Here is a 17,118-nt window from a genome sequence, read left to right as displayed (position 1 = left end):
ACAGCTGTAAACCTCTCTGAGGGCTGTCAAAGCAGGTAAGAGCTGGTTCAACAGGGCTGGTGGAAGCTGAGCCATGCTGACTCCCTGCAGACAGGCAGAGCTGCCCTCCTCCTTCCCTCTGCACCAGCTCACCAGGGTCAGACAGACAGCTTTCCTGCAGGCCCTGTCTCGATCTCCTCTCTTGCAGCACTCAGCAGCTGGCACATGGCTACAGCAGCAACGCTAGAGGGCAGGCCTGGCACAGCCTGGCCACCACAGAGCTCCTCCAGTACCCTGCCAGAGACCCCTCCCAGTGTCCTCTTGAGAATGTGAGCTCCAGGCCTCACCTGGCACCCAGCACTTCTGACACTGCAAGAGGTGGCTGCTTTGCCCCAAGACACAGGGACAGGGAAGTGGGTGAGGGCAGGCACAGGCATGCACACACACATCAGCCAGGAGAGCAGGCTGAGATGGAAAAACAAACTGGGTTTCAATAGAGATCTCTTGCTGCAGCAGCTCTCTGTCCCCCCTGCTGGCCCCAGGTTCTCCTGCCAGGTCCAGGAAACCCAACTGCTCACACAGAGGGAAGGAGTCACTTCATTTCAGCTTCACCTTGATACTAACAGAAACCTCTAGTAATAAATAAAGTCAGAGCAGCCTAGACAGCCACCAGAGCTTGCAAGCCCCCCTGAACCTACCCTAGCAGGCTAGGGAGGGGCTGCATACCTGCTGGGGCATCCTGACAGTAGTGCCCTGCCTGGGGGCCCCTGGAAGGTGCTAAAGTAGTTGGCAAGGAGGCTGGCTGGTTGGCATGTGTGAGGGAAAACCCCCTGAGAGCCTTTGGTGCAATCACTCTCCCAGTGCAGGATGTGGCTGTGTGGCCCTGGCCCCAGGGAACTCGAGCTGGGAGTCTTTAAAATGGTGAATTCATCCCCAGCTTCGTTTCAAACTGCAACTTCTGCCTCTTTTGGTAACGGACCCGGACCCTAGGGAAGGCAGAAGAAAGAAGAGAGTGAGCATGTGGAGAGGTAAAAGGTAAGCAGCACTGCTGCCCCACTGCAATTCCTGAGCTGCACAGCCCCAAGAGCAGGGAAGCCCCTGGCCTGGGGCCTTGAGGAATCAAAGCTGGAGAGCAATCTATGGTCTCAATCCTACCCCATTCTGCCAAGTCCCATCTCCAGGGCCACCAAACACAGCAGAGAAATGTCCACAAATCCTTCCCATGAAGGCACAAGCAGCTCTGTCCCCATCAGAGTTCCCTGCACTCCCTGCTGCTTGTCCTCACCACCCATTTCCTGAAGCACTGCTGGTTAGCTCTGCTCCCCAGGCTAGGAAGCACAGCCAGTCACTGCCTGCTGCTACTCCTGGCTTTGGCTGCTTCCCCTGAGCTCCAGTCCCACAGCACAGGCACTGTGAGGATGTATTTCCTCTGCTGTGACTCAATGCCTCTGTCCTCATGGGAGCAGAGGGGGAGAACAGCCCTCTCCAGTTCCATACTGAGCATTTCATGGACCTTGGCTGTCTCCCTCTCATTGGTTTGAGATAAGGAAATTGTGGTCTCCCTTCCTGCTCCAAATCACTGCCATTGCCCTTCCCTGACCCTCTTTCCTCCCCTAGAAGTGGAACATGAACAACAGCCAGGTGATTTACACAATGCAGTCATCTTTTCCTTTTTATTCCCCACCCTGTTCCCATCATTTTTCTGCAGCTCAAGGCCAGGCTGCAGTGAGGTTCCAGCCCTTCAAGCAATCTGGTCTAGTGGAAAGTGTCCCTGCCCATGGCAGGGGCGTTGGAACTACCTCCCATCTTTAAGGTCCCTTCTAACCCAAACCATTCTAGGATCTTCCCTGCTACACCCATACCTGATCTCATGTAGCTTGACAATCTCATTGATGATAACCACAAGGACCAAGGAAAGAAAACCCAGGAGCCATGAGACTGGGGAGATGGAAACGTGGTTAAAGGTCAGTGACGAACTGAGGTTTTCCCAGAGCTTCAGGTCCAGCACCGTCTGTGCCACTTGTCCTAGCAATCTAACATCAGAAACAGACACAGCAAATCTCAGCAGAGCTAACAAGCTTCCCAGGATCTGCAGCTCCTCCTTCCTCTCCAGCATACTGGAGAGCCTCCTCAGGGCCTGGGGCTACTCACACAACAGCCACAGTGAGTGTCCACCACCGGTTGGAGAGAGGACTCTTCTTCCAGAGCGGCTTGGTGCGGTGGACGTGGGTGATGGATATGAACACTGCAGGGAGAGGTGGGAGAGGGAATTGCTCAGCATCACACACAGATACCACACTTTACAACACACACCAAGAGCTCTTACTCCACAGGGATGTGAGGTTTATGTCCCTGAAACTAGCCTCTCCTTCAAGGTCCTTTCAGACCAGGCTCCCCACAGCAATTCCAGGAGCCCAGATGTGCAGAGTGAGGGGATGCAGTGCTGGCACTGCCAGGATTACTCACTGTGGCAGTGTGCTGGTTTGCAGTCTAGCATACTAAAAGAGATCAGGCAAAGGATCAGAACTAGGGAGCAGGGGCAGAGTGCAGGGTCACTGCAGGCCTGAGCCAGTGGAAAGCTCCAGCCCAGAGAAACACTTAGAGACCCGGAGCTGTCTGAGAGGATGGAGCATTTACTCAGCTTTTGGTCAAAACAGCATTTCCCACCTGCCAGGCAGAGCTCTGCCTCAGTTGTCTGAAGGACAGAAACCAGTAATGCACACCACATCTTTCCAAAGCAGTGCTGCCTCTCTAACTGGGAAGAGCTACTGCTCACCTGGACACCCTGCACACCCCAGGTGCAATGCTCTGCCTGGCACCAAGGCACAGCACCACATGACAGGGTGGAAAGGGAGCAGAGACCCTTTAAGGGTGTCAGAGAGCAGGTGGACCTACTTTGCCAGGCAGTGGTGTGCAGGTGATGAAGGTTAAGCCACCCCTCCAGAGGCTTTAAAAAGGCCTCCAGCTCCAGCACAGCCACAGCTGCACCAGTGCTGTGTGGAGGAAGGAAGTGGGGTGCTTCATGAAAGGGCAGCAGGCATATAAGGGCTTTTGAGGCAGGGAGTATTTTTGGAGAGCTGCAGGATGCTGCTAGCTGGTTTGCAAGAAAACAAAGTGGGACACTGCTCCTCTGGTGAGACTGGAAAGGACCAGCACTTCACTGGGCTGGTAGGAAGCAGAATCAGCTCTGAAGGTGATGTCCTTAATCTGTTAGGGCAATGTTCAGTAAGACAAGGGGCTTCATGCCTGATGAGAGGCCACTGCAGTGTCTGTTTCTACCAGGGAGTTTGTGTGGGGGGCAAAGAGGCAAAGGATGTACATTTTCTCCCAGAATGGCAGTCTAGGAACAGGGACTTACCTGTGTGTAAAACAATCAGGCCAGCTGTGAGCTTCTGGGCTACAAGAAGAGCATTGGAAAATGTCCCAAACCAGTCAGGAGCACCATCAGCATTGCTGGTAAATGAGAGGACACATGAAAGAAGTCAACAGTGGGGACTTACAGCCTCAGCTGCTCCTACCAGGGCTATGTCTTGGCAGTGATGGGTTAATGATTGGACTTGAGGATCTTACAGGTCTCTTCCAATCAAAACTATGTCCTCCTCTGATAGCTGAGAGAATTAAATGTGAGCTTGGAGTCAGGCTGTGCTGGTACCAGGCAACAACAGTGAGCAAAGATGCAACTGTCACCCAGCCCTCTGAACAACCATTAGAGCTGCATCATGGAGTCTGAACCTTGTTAGGGAGGAATCAGTGTTACCTGGGGAGGGCAAGGGCAACAGGTCCTGCAGGGTGTGGGGAGGCGTGCCAGGCTCAGTTCCTCACCTGTGCAGCATGATGGAGGAGCAGGCTGTGAGGTTGAGGCTGGTGGTGTTCACCTCTCTGCAGGACTCGTGCAGTGTGAAGCCAAAGCAGATGAGGCAGGAGCAGATGGTCAGGCTGAATTTCAGCAGGAAGCAGAACAGGAAGTAGTGCTGAGTCTGTGAAGCAGGGAGAGGCAGGAGGATGACGTGGGCGTGTCACTGGCCCAGTCTCCTCTGCATGAACCATCAAGGAATCAGTGGCTGCAAAAGACAAGCTGTAGGACAAATGAGATGCTGCCCTGTGGGCATGCTGACACTAAGGGATTCCCTCCCTGTCCGTGCCAGGCTTTTGGATAGCATGAGTCATGCCATGGATCGATGCACCGAGCGAGCTGGGAAGGCACAGGGCCACATCCCCACTGGGACAAAGCAGAAGAGAAAAATGTGTGAACAATTTTAATCTGGTGGGGGGCACCTACCTTCTTGGGAATGGAAGTCAAGTTTTTTCCTGTTGCCATGGTCATGATGGAGCTGTGGGGAGGCTTGCCCAGGAGCGAGATGCTGGAGGAAGGTAAGTTAGTCTCTTGGTAACAAGTTCAGACACCAGAGCTATTGGGGTTTTGTCTGTGTCTAACATTTACACCTAAATAACCTCCTCAGACTACCTGGAGTATTGGCATTTATCTGGCCACTGCCTTATGTTGCAAAAGGTGTCACTCATGGCAGGTGCAGACATAGAGAGAGGTGACTTCCAAATGTGTGATGGGAAGAAAAACCACCCATGGTACCCTGGCCTCTGCCTGACATCCTAGGGTCTCCACCACACTCCAGCCAGTGGAACAGTATCAGGACTAGAAGATGACTTTCAGCTGGAGGTTGAAGCCAGAAAACCACTGCTGTCTAGGAGCAGGCAGGGCTAACTCAGCAGTACACACATCCTCCTATCTGTGTTTCCAAGCACCTTGTCAAAGCAGGTGCCTGGAATACTCCTTGAAGCCTTCTTAGCACGCTGTGGGTGAGGTCAGCTTTCTTTTAACATGGACACATGACATCTGGGGACTGGTCTGTGCACCCCATGGGTGGGAGGCAGGAGATTCCACCCTGTGTGGCAGACTCACCTGAGCAGTGGGTAGCAGAAGCAGGAGAGCCACACAATGTCTGTAGTGCTGAGGATGGGAGGCAGCTGCACCAGGCAGGAGAGGAACTAGACATAACAATCCAGAGTGAAAAGTGTCAGCAGTGCTAGGACAGTCTTGTTACCCAGGACGCCACTGTCCTCCCCCAAAACACTGGTATGAGCTCTGGTAACTGGGCTCTTCATGTGTTCTAGGGCTGCTGGGGTTGCCTTTCTTCAGGGGAAAAAGGGTTTGAAGAGAAATCCCTGTAAGAAGGCCAGGGAGAAGGGGCAATGTGGGCTGAGATCCCACAGCCTCTGTCTGTAATTTCTCCAAACATGCTGTGTAAACTTGATTGAAGGCCACCTTCCTCTCCCACAAGGCTGCCCCACTGCAGCCACACATACCCATGCTAGCACTCCTGTCCTCTGAGCTAAATGCTGTCCCCAGCCAGGCCAGGACTCACCTGAATGACAACCAAGGTCAGCTGGCACTGCAGCAGGAAGAGGAAACACTTGCGGATCCCGTACGTTGCATGCCTAGCCTGGAAGGAAGCACAAATCCTCAGAGCCCTCTCTGTGATGGGAGCAGCTATGAGCCAAGAGCAATTATTGTCAGGCAGGGGCAGAACATGTGGCCTGCAGGGGAAGTAGGAGGGAGGAGGATCTGGGGGGACATTGTAAGCAAAAGGGGAAGGGCTCCTGCCTAGAAGTTGAGAAGGAAAGGCAGAATTTAGCCAAGGGGTAAGTTGGTTTAAACCTCCTGACTTTCCTGGGGTAACTCTCCTCCCCAGCACTGCAGTTTAGCAGGGATCTCTGCAGGCTTATCCTTATCCAGCTGAACATTATCCATGTTCTGTTGCCACAAGGCACCATTCCCAAACTATCCCCTACACCAGAAGGGCCAGGCTGGAAGAGTATCTCTGTTGTGCCTCCTGAACAAAGGACAGGAGACAGGAGCAAAGCTAATGCTGGCAGTTTACTGTGGGCAGCTAAGAATGCTCACAGGAGAGCTCCTGGCCTTGCTCTGTGTGAGCTGCAGGCAGAGGGGGGAGCACCAGTGAGCAGTAGGTCAGTAGTTCTGACTCACCTGCTCTATGAGCCTGATGATGCTGGTACTCTCTTCTTGGCGGAAGGACATGGAGCAAGGCAGGCTGTTGAGCTGCCCTGAGAGCTGCAGTGGGGTTAGCTCATCAGAGGCTTGAGTCAGGGTGGTGCTAGTGGCATAGCCAAAAGTCTCCCAGGAGCAGCGAGATGGGTAGAGTGGGTCCAGTGCTATACTGCAAGGACAACACAGGAGCATTAGCAGAAATCCTCAGCTCACTGCAGTCCAGTTTGTAAAGTCATGCTCTGCTGTGCCATACCACCTCTATCTGCCTTGCTGGTAGAAAAGTCCTGAGCTGTGACATGAATTTAGGGTCAATCTCCCTAGACTTTCAATTATTCCCAGAGAAATCATGAACATATTTGGGTTTGTGGCTCAAGGTCAACAAACTGTCTGATCCAGAGGGCCATTTCCACTCTTTCACTCCATGAGAAGCATCTGGAATGCCAGTAGGTGCACAACGGTTCAGCATGCAAGGGCAACACTTCCCTTGCAAAGATGGATTAAGGGAGTGGAACATTTCCCTTGTGAGGAAAAGCTGAGGGAGCTGGGTCTCTAGCTTGGAGCAGAGGAGCCTGAGGGGTGACCTCATTCGTGTTCATAAAGACATGAAGGGCAGTGTCAGGAGGACAGAGCCAGGCTCTGCTCTGTGATGCCCAATGACAGGACAAAGGGCAGTAGAGGACGTTCCATATGAACATGAGGAAAAACTTCTTTTGTCACTGTGAGAGTGACAAAACACTGGAACAGGCTAGAGAGTTGTGGAGCCTCCATCTCTGGAGACATTCAAAACCTGCCTGGATGCATTCCTGTGTGACCTGCCCTGGGTGATCCTGCTCTGGCAGGGGGGTTGGACTGGACGATCTTTCAAGGTCCCTTCCAAACCCTAACTTTCTATGATGAAGAGAAACATCCCTGTGTGTCACAGGATCTAAGCAGTGATCCCACCCAGTGCCACCCTAAATCTCCCTTCAGGTGACAAACACTGCTAATAACAGACAGAACAATTGTGAGCAGCCCCCTGCACAATCCCATGGCTGAGCACTCACTAAGCTGAAGGCAAAGGCAGCTGGAGGAGCCTGGCTCCTGCCCCACCTGATGTCACTCTGCAGGAAGAGGCAGCTGTTCCGCAGGTTGGCAGAGCTTCCCAGGCAGCAGGTCACCTCCCCATACTCCTGCATGATCTTGATCATCTCACACATGGCTGCCAAGGGACAGAAGAAGAAACACATTTGCTTATCTCATTATGCACACAAAGCTGCAGTGCTTCACACACCCTTTCCAGGCTGGATAACAAACAGTCTGATCTTTTACAATTGCCCCACATGATGTTCGTCAGCCATCTACAGTGAGATCTAAAGTGGAAGTGCACAATTAGGCAGGTAATTAATTGCAGTCCAAGTGCCCTGTGTACCTGCCTCCTGCAGGAACTGAGCTGGCTTCACAGAACTGTGGTCCAGAGATCTGCATCTCCAGCACATCTCTTTTGGACCAGACTTGCAGGAATAGCCTGGATATACAACACAGATCCAGCATCCAACAGTCTTGTTAGAAACCAGCAGAAATCAAAGAAACCTACATAATTCAAACCTCAACTAACTACACAATTTGGAGTTCTGCTAGCAGTGCATCACCACCATTCCAGATCTAAAGGAACAGAGGGAATGTATCAAACCACTCCAAAAGCAGTGCTGCACTTAGCTCACACTCTGAGCCAGCCCCTGCTCCTGCACTCCCACCACTACCTCTAGCCTTCATCAATCTTTTTATCAGCACCTTCCCAGGGCCTCTAAATCAAAGCTCCTGTTTGATCTGATTTTCCTTCTGTAGCTCAGTGCACAGTGCTCTCTGTCTGCATGAATATTCTAGAGTGCTCCAGGAAAAAACAAAACAACACAACCCAAAGCCACCCTCTGCTGATTCCTGTGTAAACAACTAATCTAAATGCTGCCCTCAGATATACAGCACAGGGAAAAGCCAGGTGAAGTGGGGAACTTCTGCCAAAGAGAGGAAATCTACTGGGCACTCACTCTTTAGGCAGACTGGGCTGTAACTGGTTCTCACTGGAACTCTGGAAACTGTCCCCAGAGGTACCTAAATCATAAGGATGCTTAGCACTTCTACTCTAGGCTGGACAAGTATTGGCCAGCTGAGCACTCAGCCCCTTTCTTAGCTAAAATAACATCTCTCAGAGAGATGAAGAAACGTTGTCCTTCCTGGTGCCTGCAATCAAAAGCTCTGCAAAGCAGCAGCAGAAGGTGTTAACAGCAACTGCCAGAGGAAAATTCATCTGGGAAGAGATTTCCAAGTTATATAAGGCAGTGAGCAGAGATCAAAGTCTCCCAGCATGCTGATAATGCTTATTTAATAGAAGGCAGCAGCATTTTGGATGTTTGCTTTTGTGTCTCTTACGAATGCAAATTCAGAGGAGTGGTTCTTAGCCCAGTTCTGTAGCTAGGAAACAGCTGCATTAACATGAAGTTAACACCTGGCTTCCCACAGGCAGCATCAGAGGGTCATCAATACCAAAATGCCCTTCTCTGTTTCTGGGCTATATCCCTTCCCTTCAACCATCTCTACACCCAGGTGAGCCAGAGCAAATGGATGGGGAAGGTATTCATGGGCAGTAGCAGGACAGACCTGGGCTCTCTGCCACTTACTCTCTGGGGTGCAGTCTGTGAAGAGGGGCACCAGCAAAGGCACATTGTCTATGTTCTGCAGGTGAGGTCTCACCTGGTGAATCCCCCGGGGAAGTTTGGCCTGAAAAAGAGAAAAGAGAGACTAAGCAGGGAACTGTGTGTGTGTAAGGGAGAGGGACTTCAGAGAGAACTGCTGAAATGAGAATGATGATTCCCAGAATTATGCAACTTCAAGATCAGATACAAATTGATGTCCCTGCAGACAGAAGCTGGCTTTCCCAAGCCACTGTAAAAAGTTCTGCACTGATACACTGCTGAAGTTGTACAGAGATACACCAAGCTGGCTGTGTCTTGTCCTCAGGGTTTTTAAGGGCAGTATGATCAAGGTAAGGTCAGTAGGATAAACCTGTGCTCAAGGATTTCTAAAGACCTTTTACCTGTGTGGAGAATCTGGTTAGAGACTATGTGCTGTCTCCCAGCAACCAGATCTATTTCAATTGCAGCCACATCAACACAACAACGGAGCAAGGGAAGGGCTCTTGCTTTCTAAAACCAGGCCTAAGACTTTTTTTTTTTCTTTTTTAATCTTCCTATAACTCTGCTGAGCCTGTCTGAGTTCTTGATGAGGCAGGAAGAGCTTACCCTGCACTCTGACTGCTGGGCAGCATCAGACATGGCACACAGCTGGAGGAGAGACAAAGTTTCTTCTGTCTGCATGGAAGGTGGGGAAGTTCCCACTCCCTGTTCAGCACATGGGAAGGGGACCTAGATGTACAGGGATGCAGCTCTCAGGGATACCCCATGTGTGGTCACCTCCATTCCTAAACTCCAAAGAACAGACCTGGTCAGCTAAATGATCAGCTGAGAGAATCCTAAACTTCCCAGGCTCTAGCTACCACACTGGAAGAAGGTGAGGGATATTAGGAGTCCCAGTGCAAACCAGTCAACCAATCTGCTTCAAAGAGGAATTCCCTCTGGGAATAATGAGGTGATGCTGCTGACCATAGCATGACGTGGGTAGGGACAGGGAGCCTCACCCTGTTACAGTCCTCCAGGAAGCTGGGGATATCACTGTCTGTTGGCTGAAAGCTGATGAGATCCGAGTGCCCTTCCTCTTCCATCAGCAGAAGCCCCTCCACATCATCTCGAGAAACTGCAGCAGAGAGAAGCAGCATAAACAATAAGCACAAACCTGCCTCTGCCAACCCCTGTGCCACCCACATGGTATATTCATGTGGCACTGCAGAAGCCAGGAAATGTGAGGCCTGATTTTTTGGGTTAGCAACACTTAGATCCCACTCAGTCATCTAAAATGCAGTATTTTTAGATGACTAATCTGCTCTGAGGTGGATACATGAACCTAGCTGCTGTTCTTTTGAGACATGATAGTTTATCTGTCCTGCTCTTTCTTCTTCTAGGGGCAGAAGAGTAAAGAAATCCCACCTGAAGTAAGAACAAAGAGCAGTGCACAGGTAAGAGGCCCTCAGTAGCTTAACCAGGGCCCCAGCAAGAAACAAGGCACCATTGAGCAGCTGTAAAATCCTGGCAGCTGACACACACAAGGATGTTTGTTGCTGGTAACTGTGGCACTGCCTGGGTAGGAAGGTTGGAAGTGTAAGGCTCACACACACCCCTCAGGCACATCCAGTTATGTGCTCAAAGCTCTGAAGGATCAGCTATCTGGTGAGGACACAGGAACCTATGAATGGGTGGCATTCAAAGTGGCTTAGGGGCAGTTCTCTCACCCTGATGTAGGTCATCGTGCAGAGAGCCAGCGTGGCTGGGGCTGGAGGGGGGGATCTCAGAGCCAGGCACATCACCATTAGGTGTTAAAGAGATGTGGCAATTCCAGCCTGTCTCAAGACCCATCTTCTCAGCAAACACCTGTAGGTGAATCACAGAATTGTTAGGGTTGGAAGGGAGCTCAAGGATTTTCCAGTTCCAACCCCCCTGCCATAGGCAGGGACACCTCTCACTAGATCAGGTTGCTCACAGCCACATCCAGCCTGGCCTTTCAAACCTCCAGGGATGAGGCTTCCACCACCTCCCTGGGCAACCTGTTCCAGTGTCTCACCAGCCTCATGGGGAAGAATTTCTTCCTAACATCCAATCTGAATTTACCCACTTCTGGTTTTGCTCCGTTGCCCCTAGTCCTCTCACTCCCTGACACCCTAAGAAGTCCCTCCCCAGCTTTCTTGTAGCCCCCTTAAGATACTGAAAGGCCACAATAAGGTCCCCTTGGAGCCACCTCCTCTCCAGACTGAACAGCCCCAAATCTCTCAGTCTGTCTCCATAGGAGAGGTGCTCCAGCCCTCTGATCATTCTCATGGCCCTTCTTGGGACACATTCTACCATGTCCAGATCTTTCTTGTAATAGGTGAGCAGATAAAGACTTCAAGTGTTGCTGTCCAGGCCAGACTGTTGCAGTCCAATGCTAGATTGGAATGCAGGAACCTTCTGGACCCATCAGCTAGCTAGATCAGCTTAACCTTAGGTGGCACTGGGGCTAACTCTCCAGTCAGACAAGCAGGGGGCATGCAAGTTCAGGGCCTTCAGCCAAGAGCTTACCTTGCTTTTGAGCTCATCTTCCAGGGAGAAGTAGACAAAGCGGATGCAGGCATTGACCAATCCATCAATGAGGCGCACGATGTCGAGGCGGGCCTGGTACTGAGATGAGACCATTCCCATGAAGATCTGTCCACTCAGAGCCTGGATACAGTCTTCCTTCTCCATCACTTCCCCAATCCCTTCTTCAGGCATGCAAACAACACGCAATCACGTTGAGACGCAAGGGGCCACATGTGCATCGAAGTACACATGGTGGGAGAGGCCACCAAGAGAACACCCAAGGACACAGGACCCAGGTAACACAGAACCATGCAGGTACAGAGGAGGATAAAAAGATAACAAAGGAACATCCAGGAATATCCAGGAAGATAAAAAGAGATCCATTTGGCCCAGCATACCCAATCACAGACGCGGTTTCAGGACATCCCCATGTATGTGACCAAGAACACGGGTGTGAAACAGGGAGCATGGAAAGGAAAAAGACAAAAGAGAAAACAGGGATCCGTCAGAAGGAACCAGGGCAGGGAGGGAAAGGATGTGTGCTGCATGATGTTCACATGTCCATTTTAAACACATCACACTGTGCATAAACAACATGGCAAGTCTAGCTGAGGCAGAGTGGGGTCAGAGCAGGAGGGGCTGATGGAAAGGAACTGGATAAGGTCCTTCCAGTGACACTGCAGACACTCGCAAAGGGCTTGCAAAGGCTCTTTGTCAGGGCTCCTTCACCATCACCAGATGAGCCTGTGGTGAATGGGAGCTGGATGCAGCATTGAGGAACAAAGTTCCAAAACACTTCACACCATTGCAAAGCTTGCCACAGGTGGGACTGAAAAGTGTTTTGAGAACATCCAGCCACAGCTGCATTCCAGCTGCAGGAAACATCATTATTCAGAATGGGAGACCAAGGCAGAAAGGGATTAAAACTGGTTTTCCAAAAGAGCCTCCTGGAGTTAAGTAATGGTATGTGCTTATTTCCCAGTTTCCATTGCTGTTCTGGAGGAGATGTAAAATTCATCCAGTGGGAATCAGTTCCTTCAGCACAGCAACAAAATCCATCAAGGGAGAACAGTTGCATACCACCACCCATTTAACTCCTCTGAAAAACCCACCATATGTGATTTCCATAAAATTAGACAACTAGAAAACCAACTCCTAAAATACCCACTAGCCCTGACTCTCAGTTGCCTGATTTAACAAATGGACTTCCCACAAGTAGAGGAATTTCACTGCAAGCTTCAGCAACTTAACTAGAAACACACCTACCAGCTGCTTCATCATTACTTCCTCTGGAAACTCATCCACTTCAGAAACCCTTAGTGCTCAATTTCCATCTGCTACTCTGAATAACAACGTTCTTACAGCTCTAGACATCAGAGAGCAAGCAGCTGGCCCAGCAGCAGATCTTATTATAGGCAGCCCAGAAGACACATACCATCTGAGCTCCAGCTATTCCTCCGGCTGCTCTGTTTGATGGGGGTGGTCCCGGGGAGATCACAGCAAGTGAAGATCGCACTCTGCCCGGGGACCTGCACCAGTTCTATGCACTTGCCATTGAGCTGGGAGGACAAGGCACAATGCATTGGCTTGTAGGCAAAGGCAGAACAGTATCCTGAGAGGCAGGCTCGTTGGTAGAAATCTAACACCTTCTTCCTACGTGGAAGAGACAAAACCCAGACAAAGTCAGCTGCACAGTGCCGCGTTTCCGACAAGGTGCACTGTGGCTCAATGCAGGAATCACCAGCTGCCTGTTTGGAACAATGCACCCCATGAGGAGTGGTCAGAGACCCTGAAAAAGCCTTTCCTTAGCGCTTCTGCTTTCTCTAAGCTGCAGGCACTACAGGGCAACAAAGTCACATATTGCAACAGTGGCAGTGTGACGGTTTGTGTTTGCTCAGACTCAAGTGGATGAACACAGCACTGCTTTGCATGCTCCTAGTAACATAACGTGCTCCATGGCTGCCAGATGACTCCAAGGAAGTTCACTGCACGACAGCAGGAGCTTAATTCATCAGAGAGAATTTATCTGGAGGGAGATAAACACCAAGGAGGGAACTGACAACTCTGCTAGTAGTATCTGGCAGTTAGTAACAGACCTTTCTCCTGTCCCTTTTCAGAGTATGGGTCAGAGGAGCTGTCTGAGAAGTCTCCACTTAGTCAATATCCAATCATTGGAATAGTGTAAAGTTCCTTATTTCTGTTGACTCATAAAGGTCAAAAGTTAGACCATACACGGGATTTTTCATTGGCTTTCTAAGATGATAAATATTCCAGCAAGGGCCAGTGGGAGCTTTCTTATACCTGATGATAAGCAGACTTAGAAGAACAATGTGCTGCTGCTAGTCAATGAAAGCAAGCATGACTGGTCTGCTCTGCTAGCAGGAGCAGCAATTCAGCCTGTAGATGAAAACGCTGTCAGATATTGCAGCAGGGACCAAAAGGGTGTGATGCATCGAGGTGGACTGGTTTGAAGCTGTCAACAGCAGGCAGAATTGATCACTCTGTGTTTCATGTAAGACGAGGCAGTTGTTTTGAAAAAAACAAATTACATTCCCCGCCACCAGCAAATGCCCTGATTATCATTCATGGTCCCACTGCACAGTACAGTCAGAGTCCACTTACAAGAAGCTAATACATTAACAGATACAGTGAGAAGTGGCTTAGTCTTAGTCCAACAGATTGCTTATTGCTATCTAATCTATTACACTGCTATAATGAGAACAATTAATTATAAGCAGAGATGGCTCATGTTCATAACCTACTTGGAGTTTCTATTAAACAGCTTAATAAGCATTAGTAAAGGGAATTTTAACAAAGGGCAATCAGTTTCTCTCTTCAATTTATCTGCAGCTCTTGACTGCACCAAATGACCAAGATGCTCACCTGTCTGAGCCAGAGAGGGGGTAGATGTCAGTACCGTCCCAAAAGTCTGTGCAGGCCTCAAGGATGATGTCGGCTGTCCCATGAGAAAACATCTGCTCAGTGCCTGAAGTGGAGGAGAACAATGAATCAGCATCACACATGCAGGCTCCTGGGGGAAGGGCTATCACACCTTCATTTGTTAAAAGGAAGTGTCCCACAAACTGCTTTGGTGCACTTCAGACACCCCCTGTCCTCTGGGGAAAGTCTTTAGCTTCCATCAAGAAACTGAGCTTTCAAGAGGGGATGACAACTATTCAGCTGCTATTTGGCTAACTGTGAGTTCATACAAGACTGTGATAAAACATGAGCCATGGAGTCAGCTCCTATTCTCCCCTGACACCGTGTAGCAATCCTGCTCCTACAGAAGGGGGTAATACCTTCCTCCTTTATCCAACAGAGCAGAAGAGAAGATATCCCTACATGCTGCTTCTCACAAGAGCACAAACACCAGTGATGAAGCATACAGGGATCAAAGTCTGCCTGCACTGGAAAGTGCATTCGATTTTAGACCAGGCAGGGATCTAAAAGGCAAGAGCTATCCTTGAATCCTTTCCACTCAAGTAGCAGAAGACAACTTAGCAGTGTGACCCACAGAGAGCAGCCTCTTTCACAGAGTGTCCCGAAAACATCTTCAATCAGGATGGGTCAAAAGTTCAATGTAACAGACTCTAAAAAAGAAACTCATGTTATGGTCAGGAAAGAACTGAAAATCAATGGCCACTACAACTTGTTCTGTTTTTTTTTTTTCCTTCCACTGCTTTACTCTTTAATACAGATTTAGAATCTTTTAGTCTCTCCTGTGCACAGAGGTGTTAAAAAGCATTTCTCAAAGGTGCCTGATATCACTTGGCTGCTGCAGGTCCCAGGCACAGGACACAGGTTAAAGGCTGCAGAGCTGCCTCCCCCTCCACACGTCCTGCTCCCTCTCACTCATGCTGCTACATCAGCATTGCATGCACGTCGACTCCTCTGTCTAGGTTCCCTCCTCCAGCTGCTCTGTGACTTTGCCCCCAACAGCTTCAAAGCTGATTTAATGAAAAAAACATCACTGCCAAGAAAAATGAGCCCAAAGGCTTCTTGTGGGCACCTCTGCTGACTGCAAATGCTTACACTAGCTGGAGAAACCAAGAGCCAAGAATATCCACTGGCACAAACCAGGCAGGGACCTTCAGGAGCACCAGAGGATTTTCCAAAACACAGCAGCTCTCTGCTGTCTGCTATAAATAGTCATCACACGCCAAGTTTATCAGCATAACAAACTTCCAAGAGGAATAGGAGCTCTGTGTGAAAGGAGCCTGTCTGAGGGACACAAAGAGTCCTTGTGCAGAGCTCTGGGTCATTTTATTCTATAAACACCTAATGCTTCCCCTACCTTGCTGCTATGGTCAAATAGTCTTTCTTAGGAAAGAGGGAATGAGAAATGTTTATTGATTCATGCAAAACCTATGCCCTGGACACAGAGCAAGAGCAGAGCTTGCAGATGATCACATGCAGAGCCACACCTTTGCTCGTGCCTGACAGCAACTGCAATCCACTTCCCATTCCGTGTCATCAGCATCCCACCCAACAGTCCTTCCAAGGGGTAAATGACAGTGACAGCACACACTATAAACTGGAAGGAGTGCATTCAGCTGTCATTACCAGTAAGTGAGCTCAGCCTCTTCCCTTCCTAAATCATGAACTTGAAGGCCAGGATTTCTCTGGCAGTAATGAACAGGACAGGGAGTATGACTAGCCAGTCGTGACTGCTGGGACTCATCAGGGAGAACCAAACTGCTAGAGCTGAGCCAGGGAGACAGAGCAGAAGGAACTGAGTGCAGCAAAGGAAAACAGAGGTGATATCAAGCCAGTTTACTCCACTGAAGATGCCGGTGAGCAGCTCATTTCCATGTGGTTACTATGGATTTGGGATGAACACTGCCAGATGGCAGGACACATACTTCAATGGAACAGCAATGGAACATACAGATGAGCTACCTCCTGCTACAGCTGGAGAATTTATTATGTATCTCCCCTTGACTTCAGCATGTCATGGGAATGGGTGGATTCAAAGATTTGTTCACAAGTCATGTACAGAGGTCAGGTATGAGCATCTGCTTTGACTCCTCTGCATAAACAGAGCCACTCGATTTCACCCAATGTTATCTGCACAATCCATTATTTCTGGCTGTACATGCTTCAGAAAGTGTCAAGGAACAAGAAGGTGAGAGGTGTTCCAATGGTTAACTAACTCCCACTGGTAAAATTCCTCTTAGAATTTACTCTAGACAGCATAATCCAGGGTACACACGTCTGAGCTCCAGCCTCTGAACTAAACCGTTTAAAAACGAGGATAAGGAGTTGAAATGAGGCAACATTAAAGATTTTTCCCTACACTAAGAATCTCAGCATCAGAAAAATTCTTGCTCACAAAGGGAAGACAACAGCAATCAGGACAAGTGAAAAAGCTCCTTCCTCAGCTTCAGATACAAATTCAGGAAGAACTTGGCAAGAGAAGGCAGTTTACCTGGTAAATGTCTGGCCAGCAAAATAATCATATTTCAGATTCAATATTGAACATATGTCAGCTCCAGAGAGCCAAGTTTAGTCAATTTAAGGTATTATGAAGGGACTAAGAGCTCTGACAGGCAAGCTGTTAAATTTTGCAGAGGTGCCTTAAGACTTGAGGTGCCCAGCTGCACATCCTTTCCATCATAGCCCGTTCCTAGTAGAATAGAGAGGGGTAGGAGTGGAGAATTCAGCACAACTTCAGGTGTTGTATTCATGGTCACCATGAGTTTTGCACAGGATTTTTGTGATGTCTTACTAGCACGCAATAGAGAAATAAAGTATTTAACATATCAAGAAGGATGAGCAATCACTAGTTAAAACCCTGAGTAATATTCAGCCCTGTGCAGTATCAGTTTCGCTGCCATAATGAAGTCTATTTAAAACCCAATAAAACCCCCTCCCTGCTCTGCACTGCCATTTGGTCCCAGAAAACAAGTTTAC

General features: G+C 49.5%; 1 protein-coding gene across 2 annotated transcripts in view; it reads right to left on the bottom strand.

Annotated features, from left to right (window-relative positions):
- Window positions 1-892: 892 nt before the first annotated feature.
- TMEM94 (transmembrane protein 94) overlaps window positions 893-17,118 on the bottom strand; it is a 42,349-nt gene continuing 26,123 nt past the window's right edge. The window contains exons 16-31 of one of the 2 annotated variants that reach the window (XM_054393805.1): window positions 14,089-14,191; window positions 12,641-12,858; window positions 11,206-11,387; window positions 10,383-10,521; window positions 9,675-9,790; window positions 8,659-8,758; window positions 7,094-7,202; window positions 5,984-6,173; window positions 5,361-5,438; window positions 4,898-4,983; window positions 4,259-4,340; window positions 3,802-3,956; window positions 3,338-3,432; window positions 2,131-2,224; window positions 1,842-2,012; window positions 893-965 (exon numbers count right to left, since the gene is read on the bottom strand). In XM_054393805.1, coding sequence (XP_054249780.1) covers window positions 893-965; window positions 1,842-2,012; window positions 2,131-2,224; window positions 3,338-3,432; window positions 3,802-3,956; window positions 4,259-4,340; window positions 4,898-4,983; window positions 5,361-5,438; window positions 5,984-6,173; window positions 7,094-7,202; window positions 8,659-8,758; window positions 9,675-9,790; window positions 10,383-10,521; window positions 11,206-11,387; window positions 12,641-12,858; window positions 14,089-14,191 — 1,991 coding nt within the window. The remainder of the gene's footprint in view (window positions 966-1,841; window positions 2,013-2,130; window positions 2,225-3,337; window positions 3,433-3,801; window positions 3,957-4,258; window positions 4,341-4,897; window positions 4,984-5,360; window positions 5,439-5,983; window positions 6,174-7,093; window positions 7,203-8,658; window positions 8,759-9,674; window positions 9,791-10,382; window positions 10,522-11,205; window positions 11,388-12,640; window positions 12,859-14,088; window positions 14,192-17,118) is intronic. The other variant, XM_054393806.1, reaches the window with a different exon arrangement.

This window comes from Indicator indicator, chromosome 29 (assembly GCF_027791375.1).
Source record: "Indicator indicator isolate 239-I01 chromosome 29, UM_Iind_1.1, whole genome shotgun sequence".
NCBI classification, from domain to species: Eukaryota; Metazoa; Chordata; class Aves; order Piciformes; family Indicatoridae; genus Indicator; species Indicator indicator.
This window is presented reverse-complemented; position numbering and strand designations above follow the sequence as displayed.